The 15,577-nt window shown below is 39.9% G+C and overlaps 2 protein-coding genes across 2 annotated transcripts; both read left to right on the top strand.

The window, feature by feature from the left end:
• The first annotated feature begins 957 nt into the window (after positions 1-957).
• LOC144666158 (mediator of RNA polymerase II transcription subunit 30-like) lies at positions 958-4,460 on the top strand. Its single transcript, XM_078527522.1, has 3 exons — positions 958-1,351; positions 2,242-2,337; positions 4,085-4,460. Exons 1-3 carry the CDS (start codon positions 989-991, stop codon positions 4,181-4,183), a joined length of 558 nt encoding a protein of 185 aa, XP_078383648.1. The 5' UTR covers positions 958-988; the 3' UTR covers positions 4,184-4,460.
• A 523-nt stretch (positions 4,461-4,983) lies between these two features.
• On the top strand, positions 4,984-15,233 carry LOC144666130 (organic cation transporter protein-like). The gene is made up of 8 exons (XM_078527489.1): positions 4,984-5,622; positions 7,259-7,686; positions 9,744-9,950; positions 10,706-10,840; positions 11,187-11,281; positions 12,897-13,005; positions 13,555-13,763; positions 15,004-15,233. Exons 1-8 carry the CDS (start codon positions 5,293-5,295, stop codon positions 15,060-15,062), a joined length of 1,572 nt encoding a protein of 523 aa, XP_078383615.1. The 5' UTR covers positions 4,984-5,292; the 3' UTR covers positions 15,063-15,233.
• The last annotated feature ends 344 nt before the right edge of the window (positions 15,234-15,577 follow it).

Below are 15,577 nucleotides of genomic sequence, written 5' to 3'. Positions count from 1 at the left end.
TCTCTCACAACCTAATCTAGTGTCGTCACGCAACGTTCCTCCCAACAAACGTGGGGAGGGGCGTTGCGTGACGACACTAAAACTGCGAGGGAGACTAATATTTATGTTAACCTCTTAGTGTAAAACATGACAATGAAAATTACTCGATTTTGATTGATTGAGAACAAGTTGTTTACAATCATTCCAATTTTGATTCGATTGAAAGCAAGAATCGAGTGCAAGAGTACAACATGTAATCACTAATGATGTTTTAGTGTGACCGATGGTAATACAGTGAGTAATGGCTGCAATGCTTAATTGGGATTAAATTGACGGCCATATTTGAGCTTCAGTTGCACTATTTTAATTTATGGCTTATATTTTTAAGTAGGGCTTTCCACAAGTTGCTCGAAATTATTCAAAAATTTGCTCAAAATTTCTGAAAAAGGTACTCAAAAAATGTTCCAAAAATCCAAAAAAGTTGCTCGAAAGTTGCCACCAAAAATCCAAAACGCTGTTTTTTATCAAGAAAATTTCTCCAATATATGCTAATTTCCCTTTGAAGGTAAGATTTCTAAGAACTTTTTTTTCATTTTTACTGCAACAGAAGTATCTAAATAACATTTTAGAGTGAAATTTTTTGAATTACAAGGATTTCTTTCACTAAGAAAAATCGTGAAGATATCGATGACGTCATGTTTGCTGACTAATTTCAAAAAGTCTTTGGATGTTCCACGAAAATCTTCGGCAAATTTCGTTAATCTTCGGAAACGTTCGTTTTGCCTTCGAACAACACTCGTACAATCTTCGAAGATCTTCGGTCTAGAAATTGCTCAAAATTGTTCGAAATATGAAAAGTTGCCAAAAAGTGCCCGAGCAATTATTTTCAAGTTCTGTGCTAACAGTTTGAATAGACAATGAAGTGAACTTCGGTCCCCTTGGTTGCGAAAGACTGGAACTACCGGAGGGGATTGCTGACGAGCTTTTGCCCTTTGAGCCGCAAACCAACATGGCGTCGAAACGGGTGATGCAGGGAGCAATGCAATCAAGTTTACCCGCGGGCCTTTCAGCCGCGTTACGAGAAGAAAAAAAGGCGACCAGACAAACAAGTATACAACAGTTAAACGAAATATCGATAACATTACAAGGCCAGCAAACTGTTCAAGAGATTGTCAACAAAGCTACTCGTCTGTTTCGTTGTTTGCAAGACACTAGTATGGTCGTAGACGAGAAGTCCAAACAGGGTGTTCGGAATAACAACAAGCAAATACAAGAAACATTGAACGGTTTGAAAGAGCTGTTCTCTCGGCTGAGGGCTTTCTATGATGAAAGTAACAGGCGTATAGAAATCCCTCATGGCGAAGATTTGGAGGTTGGTCTTTATATATTTTTTTGTAAATTAACAAAAAAAAAAATAATTATTAGAAAATTATTTTACAAATTAAAAAATAAGCTTAAACCGGATAGCCATATGGGAGGAGCATGGGGGAGCAGGGAAGGCGCAGTGGTGAGAGAGCTCGCCTCCCACCAATGTGGCCCGGGTTCGATTCCGGCCTGGTGCCATATGTGGGTTGAGTTTGTTGTTGGTTCTCGTTCCTGCTCCGAGGGTTTTTCTCTGGGTTCTCCGGTTTTCCTCCCTCCATAAAAACCAACGCTCCAAATTCCAATTTGATCTTGGATGCACATACATGTCTTTACGAGCTCCTGAGCTCTTCCGTGTCACGTGGGTAAATAAATTATGTTTACATTTACATACACCATTTGACAGGTGTTGATCAGTATGTTAAATAAAAGATTTTTAGTAAACAATTAAGAAGAAAGTCACAACTTTGAAAGGAATGGGTTAAAACAATAAAAAGAAAATGACTAAAAAAGTTGTTTCTCTCTGTATATACAGTGTGGTAGGAGAACCTCTAAGCTAACAGCTTGTTATTGTGCAGATCTCAATAAAGTATTGATAAACTGCATATAACATATGTATCAGGCAAAAAAGTTTCAAAAGTTGACTAGGGGTGGTCAATCACAAATAGTAAAATATTAAGTGCCATCTTGGTTTACAATCAGTGAAATTTCCCAAACTAGTAAGTTACACTGTGAAATGTCAGGAAAACACTAACAAGAATTGTATGTTAAAAACAAGGTTCAAAAAAGGTTCTGTCCTCGTAACGTTTGGTGCTGGCATTGTTGCTTTGCTCTTTTCATTTATTTCCGTAAAATGTAAAAGTTTGTCTATAACTAATGGCATGTTCATCTGCTCTTTAGGCCATGGTTCCCTTAAAAACTACAGTAGAGGAACCTGATATGGAAACTTCCAATGAATCTACTGCTCTTCAAATTGAACATGACACACTTCAAGAGGTAATTTAATAAATACTTCTAATTTGTGTGCATGTGTTGCATGTTTCATATGCATAACCATTTCAGTATGCTTCAAAGATTATGCCTCAGTCAGAGTAGATGAGCTGCTACATTTGTTACCTCAAATCAATTTCTTCTACTGTGCAAGTGTGAAATTGTTAATTCTTCTGGTTTATTGATTGCCACTGATTTACATCATTTCTGAGAATTGGTGTTACATTAAACATGATATCTCCTTCTGTTGTTGATGATTTTGTTTATATTTTCATCACCTGACAGTTTGACAATGTGTAGATTTTAGGGATGTGTCATTAAGTACAGGGTGGGGGGGCTATGAATTTGTACTGATTTTCAGTGGCCCACCCCCCCCCCCAGTTATTTGACAAATTGGGGCAGCCCACCCTTGAGTGGCGCAGAAAAACCCAGTGGCCCACCCCGCAACCAAAATCAGTATTGTGGATAGGTACATTAGGGAACATTGGCTTACCACTTAAGTCTGAATCTCCAAAAAATCTTTGATATTGAAAGTTTGAAACTTGTCAGTGTCAGAATCCCCGAAATGCTATTTTAAGGCATTTTAGTAGAATTTTTTTTGTACTGTTGTATATATAGTCTCTGCAGTTCAAAGGGATAATAATAGTTGGTGGTTTTGAGTTAATGATGTTAGGTTAATACAGTGGAACCTCGATTTAACAAACCTCTATATAACGAAGTCCTCGTCCCAGTAACAGCAAAATATATGGAAAAGAACCTCGATATAACGAAACCTCGATATAGCGAACACATTTTGCCAGTCCCTTGGCCCTTCGTTATATCGAGGTTCCGAGGGTCCGGGGAGATGTCCCCCTGGAAAAATTTAGATTTTTAGAACCTCAGAAATGATGTTTTAGGCATTCTGATAGAATTTTTGCACTATTATAGATGCCGTCAAATGAATAATTTAACCATGACCCACCCCTAATGCAGTACATTATATCTCCTGACCCACCCTTTTTGATGTGTTAAAAAATAGTGACCCAAGCCTCAATTGTTCATAGCCCCCCCCCCCCCCACCCCCATGTACTTTATGACCAGTCCCTTACAAGAAGAAATAGGAAGTTTATCAGTCTTGCCAATTACGGTCAAACCCCTCCTAAGCAGATGTTCTTCACAGATTTGTTTGATTGTGGGTGGTTAAAAATGTTGTGTTTGTATGTGGCTGGAACCATGACTAACTGTCTACATATACTTGTGGGAGGCGACTGTCTATGGAAGGTTCAATCATGTAGGACTTGTCATGTCTTTTTTCATGCCAAGGTGTACAACTACAGTATGTATGTATTATGTATCGTAAAATTCCGGTTATGAGACCTGGGCTTATACAACTTCGTAAGGGGTTTTGGATGAGCTTATAAACGGATGGGCTCATGTCGAGGGTGGGGGGGGGGGGGTTATAAGCAGAATAAAAAATAATGTTTTGAACCAAGCCACAGCAGTGTTGATCGAAATATATTTCTAAGTTAGAAAGTCATAATGAAGCAACATTAAATTTTAGCCCTGTTCAATACTGTCATCCAGTAGAGAGCGACTTATATCTAGGGGGGTGGGGGCTTTTAATCAGGAATTTTTTTTGTGTGTTACCAGGTAGATGGGTCTATAACCAGGGGCGCTTATAAGCAGGGGGGGGAGGGCTTATAACAGGATGTTTACGGTATGTTCTATAAGTCATAGTAATCATGAGCTTTCATTCCTTTTTCCTCTTCAACAGAAACTTAGAAGTAAGAATCAGGAGATTAAAGAACTAATTGACAAGCTGAGAACTTTAATATGGGATGTTAACACCATGATGGCACTGAAACCAAGCTGACTTTCCACTGACTTCTGGCATCAACATAACAACATCGTTGCAGCACAAAAGTTACATTCTGAAACAGAAATGGCACAGTGCAGCTACCATAAAAGCTCTACTAAGCCCCCCAGGGGAAGTGGGGCTTACTTCTTTTAGGAACTTTTGATAATAGAGGGGCAGGGATATAAGAATCCATGGAGTGGGCTTATTTCATATCATGACATATTTCATATCATATGTCATGTTATCTTGAAATCGAACGTTACTCTTGCGTCTAACATGATTGTACCAAGTATGACCTTAGACTGTTCACAGTCCCCTATTTTTCCGTGAAGTCGTAGAGATCGATCGATCGTTCCGCCCCGCCACACTCCCCCCCCCCCCCACCCACGGGGGTTTTTTGCACTCTCCCCATTTTTTGCTCGCGTTCGTAAACCAAGATCAGGGCGGCCCGTCGGACTGAAAGATCCATTTCTACGACTTCACGGAAAAATAGGGGACTGTGAACAGTCTAGTATGACCTACGTACTATGCAGATAGACGGGCTAAAAATAGCTCTAGCGTGCTCGTTAACCCAGGCTATCTTTGACCCTTGAGTAGGGACAAACATAGCTCTACCGCCTTAGACGTTAGATGGTATATGCATGTATTATAACATTCGAAATGCTTGTAAATAAAATTATCAGTTACCCTCTTGTCGTGTTTTATTATTTGTCTTTCTTCTTGGGCTTGTTGTTGTTGTTTTTTGGTTTCTTTTTTAGCATTTTTTGCCAGATCCTTAGGCTGGTTTAAAGCAATAATTTCGGCGAGTTATCGTTTTACGACGATTTAGTTTAGAACTGACAGTTGTTTCATTTTTTGGCGGGCAAATGTCTCATGTATAAGATTCTAGCCATCTTTTGTAAAACCTTTCCTTGTCTTGACGTAACGAACAAATTTGACAACACGCCAAGAATCTAGTTTACAAGTAAGCTATGCTAGGGTCATGTCCGCTGTTAACCGAAGTGTGTGAGAACCAATCAGCTACAGTATTAAAATAAAATACAGTAGACTTATATGCGGATGCAAAATCAAGGTTTACGTTTACGTGCTCTCGGGTTTTCTAAGAACTAAGCGTCGACAACAACATGGTTTTAGACGTGGACTCGGTTTTGAGGCGTATTGGCCAGTTTGGTCCTTACCAGATTCGCATTTTAGTTATGTTCATGTTCATATTCTTTCCCATCACCTATCAAACACTGATCATGGTGTTTGCAGCGTACGAGCCGCCGTGGATGTGCGCTGATCAAAGCGTGGCGTGTTTGGAGTCGAACAGTTCATCCGCACAGAGCAAGGTTTACAGCACAGCTACCAAACCTATTTCACTTTACGAGAGGAGGTGTTCTCTCAATAGAAGCGATTGGAAGTTCGCGGATTATAATCTCTACGAAGGACCGCATCAGACAATTGTTGACGAGGTAAAACAAGGGAAAAAAGATTTGTTTGCATAACATCTAAGGTCATATCTTGACCTTAGATGTACTACAGTTAATGTCTACAAGTAGGTTATGCTCGGTACGTGCATGAGTTATTGTTCTTGAGTCAATGATTGACGACAACATCCATAGAGATTGATAATTCCTTCCTTCAGTGGCATTTAAGGCACTTAACTTACTTTTTCTTAATTATTGACATAATGTGATAATTTTTGCGTCATGTTATGTTCGCGACACTTATTGTTCGCGTCACTTTAATTTCGCGATTTTTTTGGAATCGCAAAATTCGCGAAATTAACGTGTCGCGAAAATTTCATGTAGTAAGGTACGTTATAATCTGATCACTGGATATTGATAGTGACCTATCTGAGGGATAGTTTTATGCATATACTTCGAACGACCGGGACCAGGGCATTGTCGGGTATGTCGGGTACCCGGGGGGGGGGGGGGCACTCCCATACATGAGCTATATAGGTATGTGCCGCCCCAAAGGGTATGGTTTTTGAGCCGTTTTGGTCGGAAAACGGGTATAGATTTTCAACATTTTGGTCTGAAATTGGGTATGGATATCGGGGGAACGTTAATGAAAGGTTATAAACTTATTTTTCTTGCCAGCAACCTGGGCGAGTAACTGGTGAGAGAGAAAAAATATATCATTCCAGCTAAATTGTACCTAGGTTACGTTGACTTTCTTTTCAAGGTCAGGTCTGAAAACGGGTATGGATTTTTGAGGCCAGGTCTGAAAACGGGTGTGGAAAATGGCATTTATTGGTCTGAAATTGGGTCTGGATTTGGAGGTGCGGGCGGCACACCCCCACCAAAAATTCCAAGGAGAACCCCCCCCCCCCGGTGGGGTATGAAGAAGTCATTTTACCCCCGGGGGTATGAAGAAGTCATTTTATCCAAAAGAAGCCAGCAGTGCACATAGAGTTTTTAATTACCGTTGTTATCACAGAACAATTTTTGCTCGGTTTTGCTTCTGAACAATCCTCTCAATTTTACCTTGACCAGTGTATTTTTAATAGTTTCTATTCTTCCCACCCCCTGGAGTGAAATCCGGTCTTTCTGGAGGAAGTGTCCGTCAGCGCGTAACATGTGGTTTTCAGGGTGGTCCCCCATAAACAAATTAATTAATTAATTGAGTTAAAAATACTAATAATGGATTGATGTGTGGAGAAAAAGAACTCAGAAAAAAATCTGAGTTCACAGATGGGACTCGAACCCACGACCTTCCGTACACTACTCGGACGCTCTAACCACTGAGCTACTGAGAACTCTAATGGTGAGCAGTGGTCATTTGTGGGTGACACAACGACTGCATCGCGCAAGTCACATTATGTCAATGAACACACACATTTAACTGCATCACAGTCACGTAGTACTCTCAGAGTAAATAAATAAATAATAATGGATTGATGTGTGGAGAGAAAGAACTCAGAAAAAAATTCTGAGTTCACACTAAAAGCTAGAAATAAAGCTGCATGGAACCATGTCAGTCCAGTCTCCCTTAGGGTTACGTTTTGTGCGCGGGAAGAAGCGTCGGCTAAGGTACAGTAAGTCTTCGACATGATGTAGAAACAAAAAAGAATGATTATCTTTGATGGTTTTTTTTTTTCAGTTTGACTTGGTCTGCAGTCGTGGCTTCTTGGCCTGGCTAGCGAACGCCATGTTGTTTTTTGGCTGGGCAGTTGGTGCCATCGTGCTTGGCCTTGTAGCCGACAAATATGGCCGCAAAAGTGTCCTTTTCCCTTCGGTGTTATTTGTTCTGCTCATCACATTTGTAATGGCGTTCGTAAAGGCCATCTGGATTGTCGTTGTTTGCCGTTTTTTCGTCGGTGTTTTTGAGGCTGGCTGTTTTCTTTCAATGTTCGTACTGGCGACTGAACTGGTGGGGCCCGAAAAGAGAGCACTAGCAGGGACCATGGTTTGGTTTTACTTCACAGCAGCCCTGATGATTTTGGGACTTAAGGCCTATTTTGTTCGTAACTGGCGTACACTTATGATCCTGTCATCGACCCCTTGGATTTTTATCCTGGCGTTCTGGAAGTAAGTTTAATTGAATTCTCCTTGAGCTTGTGGTCATTCGTAGCCTGATTAAAGGCCCACTGACGGATTTCTCGCGTGTTGCTAAGGTGCTAAAAGAGCGCGCGCTGTATTGCGTGTACGGGTTACTCACGCTATCTGTACGCGCCAGATGTGCAAAAAAAATTTCCTTTCGAGCACTTCTTCAAACTCGCCAAATAAGATGAAACAATAAGAACTACCGAAAACTTCCTGACTAATAGTTGACTTCACATCTGAGAACGTGAGTCAGATTAAATTAAACCAGGAAAAGCAGTTTTTTTTACACATGCAAATAATCTCAAAAGCGTACGCGTACAACTAGCGCGCGCACTGTTCTCTTGTCAGATGAATTACGCATGCGTTAAGGTGATTCCACGGAAATGCATTGCGCATCCTTGCTGCGCATACGTTTTCGCGTTATTTAGCGCGCGCACGAGCGCGCGCGCACACTGAACACTATGAGATTCCCTTCAGCCTACGCTCGGTAGGGAAATAAATGGTCGTTTTCTCTTAAACGAGCACGGTGACCCCCATTTTTTAATACATTAATTTAAATGTCATACGGTTGTCTATAATATAACGCGATTTAAAGAAAAGTTTAAAATTCTACATCGAGATATTCTAATTTTAATGCCGTAAAAAACACGTTTTTAGGTAGTGCCGTTAACGTGCGCACAAAGCAAAATCTTTAATTTCTTTCGTTATCTTTTTTCCTGTACAATAAGAATAGTTTTTAATATAAGATCAAAGTCTATTTTGTTGAAATAGACTAATACTTTAATGCAAAAATGATTTTTTTCTAGAAACAAAAGTTCCCCATTCTAATTACTAGGGTTCCTAATATTTACCTCGCGGGTCGTATATTTACTATAATGCCCATCCATTTTACACAAAAACTAGCGCGGTGACCCCCATTTTTTATTTCATTTTTTTAATGCTCATAACATAATTGTAACCTGGACTAAGTTTCAGAAAATTTTTAATACTCCTTCTATTTCAGTTGAATCACCTTAACAAAATGATTTCCGGTTTGCAGAAAAAATCTAAATACTTTGCGGTCTTTAATTTGATTCACTTTTTTTCGACGTTATATTTTTACGACCTGGGTCGGGAACATAACCAAGTATTCATTTGCTTAAATCATTTTTAATAAAAATTTTATGGACAAATCAATATTTTAAATCTCTCTAAAAAAAATTATTTTCCATAATGAAATGTTACCCATACTTACCAAGATACAAAAACAAATAAAGATCGTGACACCATGAATGATTTTCTGATAACATGCAAAACATCAAAAAAATTTCTGTATTGGTCACGTGATCATGGGCGTGACGCGATGACGTCATATTTACGTTATGGACTGAGTAGAAGATTCAACCATAACTAAACAAGAAAAATTGCTAAACTATATAACCGTGAATGTCCCTAGCAACGGGTCCAAATATATACGTCAGTGGGCCCTTAAACAGGCCTTATTTATGGCACTTATCCGACCCTTTTCCCCGCTGAATGGACGTGAGGTATTATTATAACTGGTCACAAAGCGTCCGTTTACTGTTCAGTCCGTTTCAGAAGAGGATTTTCCTCCTCAGAGAGATGTCCATTAAAAGATATAAAGTGCAGCCGGGCCAAAGGCCAGTTTACGCAGGCGATTTTTAATGCAAGGTTTGTCACGATTTGCACTCAGAGAAATGATTTGGTGCGTTAGACAAATACAAATCGCGTGTACTCCAGCTGTGATTTGAATGCGTGCAGTGTGATATTGCCGAAGGCCTGGAACGTACGACGAAAACAACAGTATTCTTGTTTATAAAAAGTGGCTCATACTCTGATACAACCCCCCCCCCCCCCCCCCCCCCTTCATCTTATTACGTTTCATGGCAATTCTAGCGTTTTGCGATCAAATCACGCTGAAATTGCGCGCAGGTAGTTGCAGAAAAAGCATGGCAAAATTCGCAATCCCCAAAAAGGAACCAAAAATTGGTTGTGCAAATGGGCCTAAATCAATGCTCCTTTTACTTTCTTTTTGTCCGAAGGTTTATTCCAGAATCGGTGCGATGGCTCCTCGTTAATGGTCGCAAAGAAGAAGCCCGAGAAATTTTGAAGAATGTCGCGAAAGTCAACAAGAAAGAAATGCCAAGCGATGAACTTTATGTCCCAGTGACTACAGCCAATAATGGTATCTTGGAACTCTTTAAAACATGGAAACTGGCCAAGCTTTCACTCATTCAGTTTTATGCATGGTGAGTAACATTTTTTTACTGTATACAGACAGTACAAGCGAATTTTTAAAGAGGAAAAAAATGCTTATTTCGCAACTGAACGCGCCTTGATAAGGAAAGGAGACTGAACGCGCCTCGATAAGGGGGTTTCACTGTGTGGCACCCTGATGGGGATGCTTGTGGTACCTACTTTTTCGTACCACCCTGGGTGATCTAGAACTTCCCACATTTTTTGTCATGGTGCCTTTCCATGCACACATTGATTTACTGCAGTGCAGGCGCATTTTTGATGAGCGACCTGAATATTCCATCGAGCGTTTTGAAGGTTGGCGCAAGTGAGAAAACGGAGAAGGGGTGAGAGTCGGGCTGACGCACTCGCGTCTTTGAATTCAAACGCTCACCCCCTGAAAAAAACACTTGCATCGCAGGCTTAAAATTTGCAGGCATCCGTTTTTCTTTTTCTTTGCCGTCTTGTTCCCGCCCTTTTAACTCACCCACTAAAATACATTGCAAGCTAAAATCTAGTTAATTCAGTAGAGTTCCGATTTCTCAAGCGTCCTGAGTAAAAGAAAATATTGCTTCAAAGAATCGGGGGTAAAAGTACCATCCAAGGGAAACCAAAATTGATTCGAGAAGTCAAGAGTATCGAGAAACCGCCCGAGGGTTTCGAGAAATCGGGATTCTAATGGTTGGGAAAAACGCACTATTGAGCGAAAGCTCGCCAAGAAACCCTTGCACGGCTACAGGCTTATGTAATCTCTGTTGTTGTATTTTAGGTTTGTACATGGTGTATTGTATTACGGGCTTTCATTAAGCTCAGGTGAATTTGGTGGCAGCATCTATCTGAACTTTGCGTTAACAAGCTTGGTGGAAATGCCTTCACATGTATTAGCTATTGACAACTGCAATAGGTGAGTCTGCGATTGCACAAACCTGATGGCGCTCCCACCTGGAAAAAGGAGCTGAAAATGCACGCTTTTTATCACATACCTTCTCAGCTTTCATTTCTAACTGATGAGCCACATAAAATTTTTGCTGACGACTATTTGAATTCACAATTAGATTGCAGCTCAGCGTTAAATTCTGCTGACATGTGGCGAGGGGCGCAGGTTCTAGAAAACTCGGCCGTATATCAATGTGGATGAACAGATGAATTTTTTTGATGTTTTAAATTCCTACTTTTGTAACAGCTGTGTGAAAGGGAAAAGGGAAATTAAGTCCGAAGGAGCTTATTTCTAATTCGTTCAATTCTTTTAGGTTTGGACGAAAGAAGACTACTGTAGCCTTTATGGTCATTGCAGGAGTTTCTATCGTAGCGGTTTCATTTATCCCAGCTGGGACAGAAAACACAGGTAACAAGCAGCCTTTTCTGCTGACATAACTGTAATAATAACTAATCGTACCTTTTTGGTACGCTTCGGCGGCATATCAGGCGAGTTTGGTCGAGCCATGGTTCGTATTTTGGCGAGACGCAGTCGAGCCAAAATACCCATGGCGAGACCAAACGAGCCTGATATGCAGCCGAAGCGTACCAAAAAGGTACGATTAGGTATTTACCGTACCCAAATTCAACCAAAAATCCTGTTATATTTAACGCTCTGTTGAAGCCATGCTTGCCAGGTACGTAGTGCAAATTGTGTTGACCTGCTTGTGTTGATACCTTTTTTTTCTTCAACACTTTTATCAAGTTCCTCTTCTTCCTTTTGTTCCACTCGTTTGTTTGGAGTTTTATTCTCTAAATTTTCAAAATCAAAATTTAGCGAAAAATGTGGAAATTCTAATTCCATTGTTTCAGTCTGAATGTTTCAGTACTGACTACTCGTCGGCAAACATCGCGCAAATGGCGAGCGCGCTCAAGTTTAGTTTTGGCGGGAAAGTTTTTCTCCTTTTACTATCGCTTGACACCAGCTAAATTTAAATTACGAGGTTCTGTTTTATTGGAAAAACCTCTTTTCAATTCATCGCTCGGTAACACTACTTTACTTCAAAGTGACCATGATATGGTGGCATATCAGGTCAGTGACTTGATATCGTAGGATATCAGGACAGTAGATCGCGCTTCTGATTGGTTACTTGCGAATTTGGGTACGGTAATGCAAAAAAGCAAGCATACCGGAAGCAAGAAGTAAAGTCTGCCATAATCGGTTGATATGCGTTGCGGACCTGGCGAAACTTGATGCGGGTTACATGACGTTCGTCGTTTTCTATGGATGGACATAATAATTTTCGTAATCGTAACGCAAATGAGCCATGAGGTCAGTCAGAATGGAAGCATTAGAAAGAAAACAATTCTCGGAATGTTGGCTCCAAAAAGGCATAATTATTTGACAATCAGATAAGTCTGATTTCCTTGCTATGTTAAGTTTAGCATTTCAGTTGATATCTTGACTTTAACTTACGCAAGGCGATTTTTTCTTCATAAGGGCACCGAGGATTCTTCAAAATTCAGAGTTAAATACAGTAAGCATAGCTACGCAAAATTTATCAGAAATATTATTGTTGTCGATTTTTTTTGCCTTAGAAATTACGTGCTTAGTTTTCATTACAATGAAAAGAGAGACACTGACAGCGACCATCGTGATAAATACGCCTTATTCGATTGTTTAACATATAATACGAGCGGATATTTTGCGAGTTGTGTAGTATTTTTGAGCCAAATGTCCGCTCGTATACCATCGAATAAAGGATTGATTATTCTACTTCATTTTACCACCAAGTTTGGGTCCGTATTAATTCCCGTAAGTTTGTCCGTCCGTATTCCTCGCTGTTCTACAGTGTAATAACGTGGCATATTTTACGCGTTATTTTCCCTTAATATGGTAAAATGGAGCAATAGTGGAATAATAATGAGCAGTATAATTGTTTTTTTATACAACAAATTGTCAACGAAAACTACTTTATTTGGGCATCGTTTCGATTGGTTGAAAAATGACGCCTATTAAATGCGTTCTTGATTTTTTCTTTCAGCTTTTATTGCTGGCCGAGTGGCACTTGGCATGCTGGGTAAACTATTCATTACTGCTTCGTTTGACGCCGTGTACGTTTTTTCGGCCGAACTCTTCCCAACAGTAGTGAGGTAAGGTGTAAAATACATTTTAACGTCAAATTGATTGTTATATACAATACACATGCCCAAAGGGAATACGAGCAAAACGGGGACAAGACAGTGGATAGGGTATAATAGCCCCAGGAGGCAGAGGTACACCATATTGTGGACTTTACGGGGGAGCTCCTTCCAAAAGAGATGCCTTTTTCAGGCTTGAGGTATATAAAAGGGTAGGGATTTCACGAGTTGGGGTAAAGAAAATGAAAACCGTCTGTTAGGTACCAATTTTAATAGGCCTTTCAAAATTACCTCGAGCAGACCCAGCGAAGGGTTGATTCATTTAAAGAATTATTCAAGTGATAATAAGTAATAGATGAAAAATTCCTACTGCAGGTATATGAAAGGGGTAGTATTTTCTATCGTAGGTATAAAAGGGTAGGTCTTTAGATCTCGGGGCGGAGCCTTCCTGTATAAATTATTTCTGAGTAGCACCCCTCCCAATCCCACCCTCCTCGTAGGGATTACTACTAACACAATTTTAAGTCCGGCTACCATATTCCTTTTTTTTCTTTCTTTCAGGAATAGCGGAATGGGAATGGTGTCTCTTGCAAGTCACGTTGGCGGTGCTTGTTCACCATTTGTGGTGCAGATGACGCGTCTTAACGCCATTTTACCCTTTGCCTTCATGGGTGGTTTGTCGTTTATTGCAGCCCTTCTTTGCTGGGTTCTACCCGAGACCCTTGGTAAAAGGACCCCTGAAGTCATGGAAGATACTGAGATGAAACAAGGTGATCTTCTCTCATTGAAGATATACTGTTAGGCTGTGCAATAGAACTTTCTACGCGTTCATTTATATTCCCATTATAACCCACCGATTAATTTTCGCGCGCGCTCATTGGACAAAACGCATCACGTGGTACAAAATTGTACAACGTGTATCAGACAATATTATATAATTATACCCCGATTATACCCCGTCAGATCTGATATCCGTCGCCCAATTTTGTAAACAAGTACAAAACAAACGAACAAAGTCACCTTTTCAGGTCTAACGTTTTAATCAAATGACAGTTTTAAAAAATTACGTAAGCCAATCTCACTTGCAATTGCTTCAACCGCAGTTACGCTCCTCTTTACCGGCAATAAAGTTGTAGAAAGTCATTGGAGGATTATACAATAAATAAACCCCTTTCCGGCTTGCTGGTATATTGGCTAATAATGCCCTTAGTTTGGCTGAAAGATTGTCCGAAAAATTTCACAGTTGCCCTCTTAGCTTCGCCTCTGGGCCAACTGTTCATTTTTCAGACAATATGTCAGCAGGCTCGGGCATTATCTTCTAATATACCAACCGCCTGAAGGTGTTTATTTCCTAATTATTACCCTGCTGAAGGGACGATCGGAACCCAAAAATTCCAAACTGATGACGAAGTTCTACAGAGATTCGGGTAACGTCGAATTCTGATTGGTTGTTGCTAGCGCGCCAAATTTAGAAATAAAGCGGAGCAACAGCTTGACCTTTCCACAGGACTTTTCATTTTAAATACCGGTTGCATTCTGACAGAGCTAGTCAAAAAAGAACACGATCAGTTAGTTGGTGCAAAATTGGTGCTTAAACAGGCCAGTACACCTGTCGTTGATCAAGGTTCTCTTTTCAGGGTTTTCCAATGACTACGTCAAAACTGTTTCGGTCAGAAGAAAGGAAGTGAACAGAAGAAAGGAACGAGAATAAGGAAGCCGAAAAATCGGAAGGAAAAGAAGCAAGAAAATAAAATCGGAACGGTTCAGCAAAAAAGTCCAAATTTTGGCTTATGCGCATGCACCAAAGTAAAGTATATTTTTTACATGGAATCTTTATCAAAATGTTGCTACAGTGCGTAAAAGTGCTTTTCTTGTTAGGGAAATTCAGGATCATAACACCAAAAGTTCAGTTTAACGGTTAATAGAACGCGTTTTTGAGAAAATTCAGGAGTTAATTAATGTAAGCTGACCTGAGTGCTAATTTGTGTTTGTTATAATTTTTATTCTTAGATAAAGAACCAGCCATGGATCCGGAAGAACAGGAAACGAAACAAGAAACAAATGTTTAAAGTTCAAGCCAGAAATAAAGGAACTTACGTTAAAGTATATCACTGCAAAACTGACAACTCAGACAGATCATGCATGACTTTTTATTGTTTTTTTTTTAAAGTTTATTAACATGTTTCGTATAAAAGGCGCCAGTAACAAAATTATTGTATAATAACTAATCTAGCAGTGTTATAAAAGAAGGTACTTTTTAAACAATATTATAACAACAATAAGTTACAAGTGTTCACATTTGCATTTAATTGGTGAAGCAAACTGTTCCCATTATTGCTTTTTACATCTGCTGAACATTGAGTTCTTTTAACTCATTATGTTTGTTTTCCTGAAGATGTTATGTTGTGGTATGTCTTAATTTTTCTTCTGTAAAATAGACGGATCAATTTACGTTTCTGGGAAACTGCTCACCTACCCCTCCCCAAACCTAACATTTTGCCCAAAGCGATAAGTAGGGTTAATGTTAGGTTTGGGGAGGGGTAGGTGAGCAGTTTCCCAGAAACCTAAATTGATCCAAATAGAC

The sequence above is a fragment of the Oculina patagonica genome, chromosome 9 (assembly GCF_052425735.1).
Source record: "Oculina patagonica isolate OP01 chromosome 9, crgOcupat, whole genome shotgun sequence".
Lineage (NCBI taxonomy): Eukaryota > Metazoa > Cnidaria > Anthozoa > Scleractinia > Oculinidae > Oculina > Oculina patagonica.
This window is presented reverse-complemented; position numbering and strand designations above follow the sequence as displayed.

Coding starts and splice junctions, on each gene's coding strand:
- LOC144666130 (XM_078527489.1), top strand. CDS start 5,293: ATGGTTTTAGACGTGGACTCGGTTTTGAGGCGTATTGGCCAGTTTGGT. Junction 9,951..10,705: donor CTCATTCAGTTTTATGCATG/GTGAGTAACATT, acceptor GTTGTATTTTAG/GTTTGTACATGGTGTATTGT. Junction 10,841..11,186: donor GCTATTGACAACTGCAATAG/GTGAGTCTGCGA, acceptor CAATTCTTTTAG/GTTTGGACGAAAGAAGACTA.
- LOC144666158 (XM_078527522.1), top strand. CDS start 989: ATGGCGTCGAAACGGGTGATGCAGGGAGCAATGCAATCAAGTTTACCC. Junction 1,352..2,241: donor CTCATGGCGAAGATTTGGAG/GTTGGTCTTTAT, acceptor TCTGCTCTTTAG/GCCATGGTTCCCTTAAAAAC. Junction 2,338..4,084: donor AACATGACACACTTCAAGAG/GTAATTTAATAA, acceptor CCTCTTCAACAG/AAACTTAGAAGTAAGAATCA.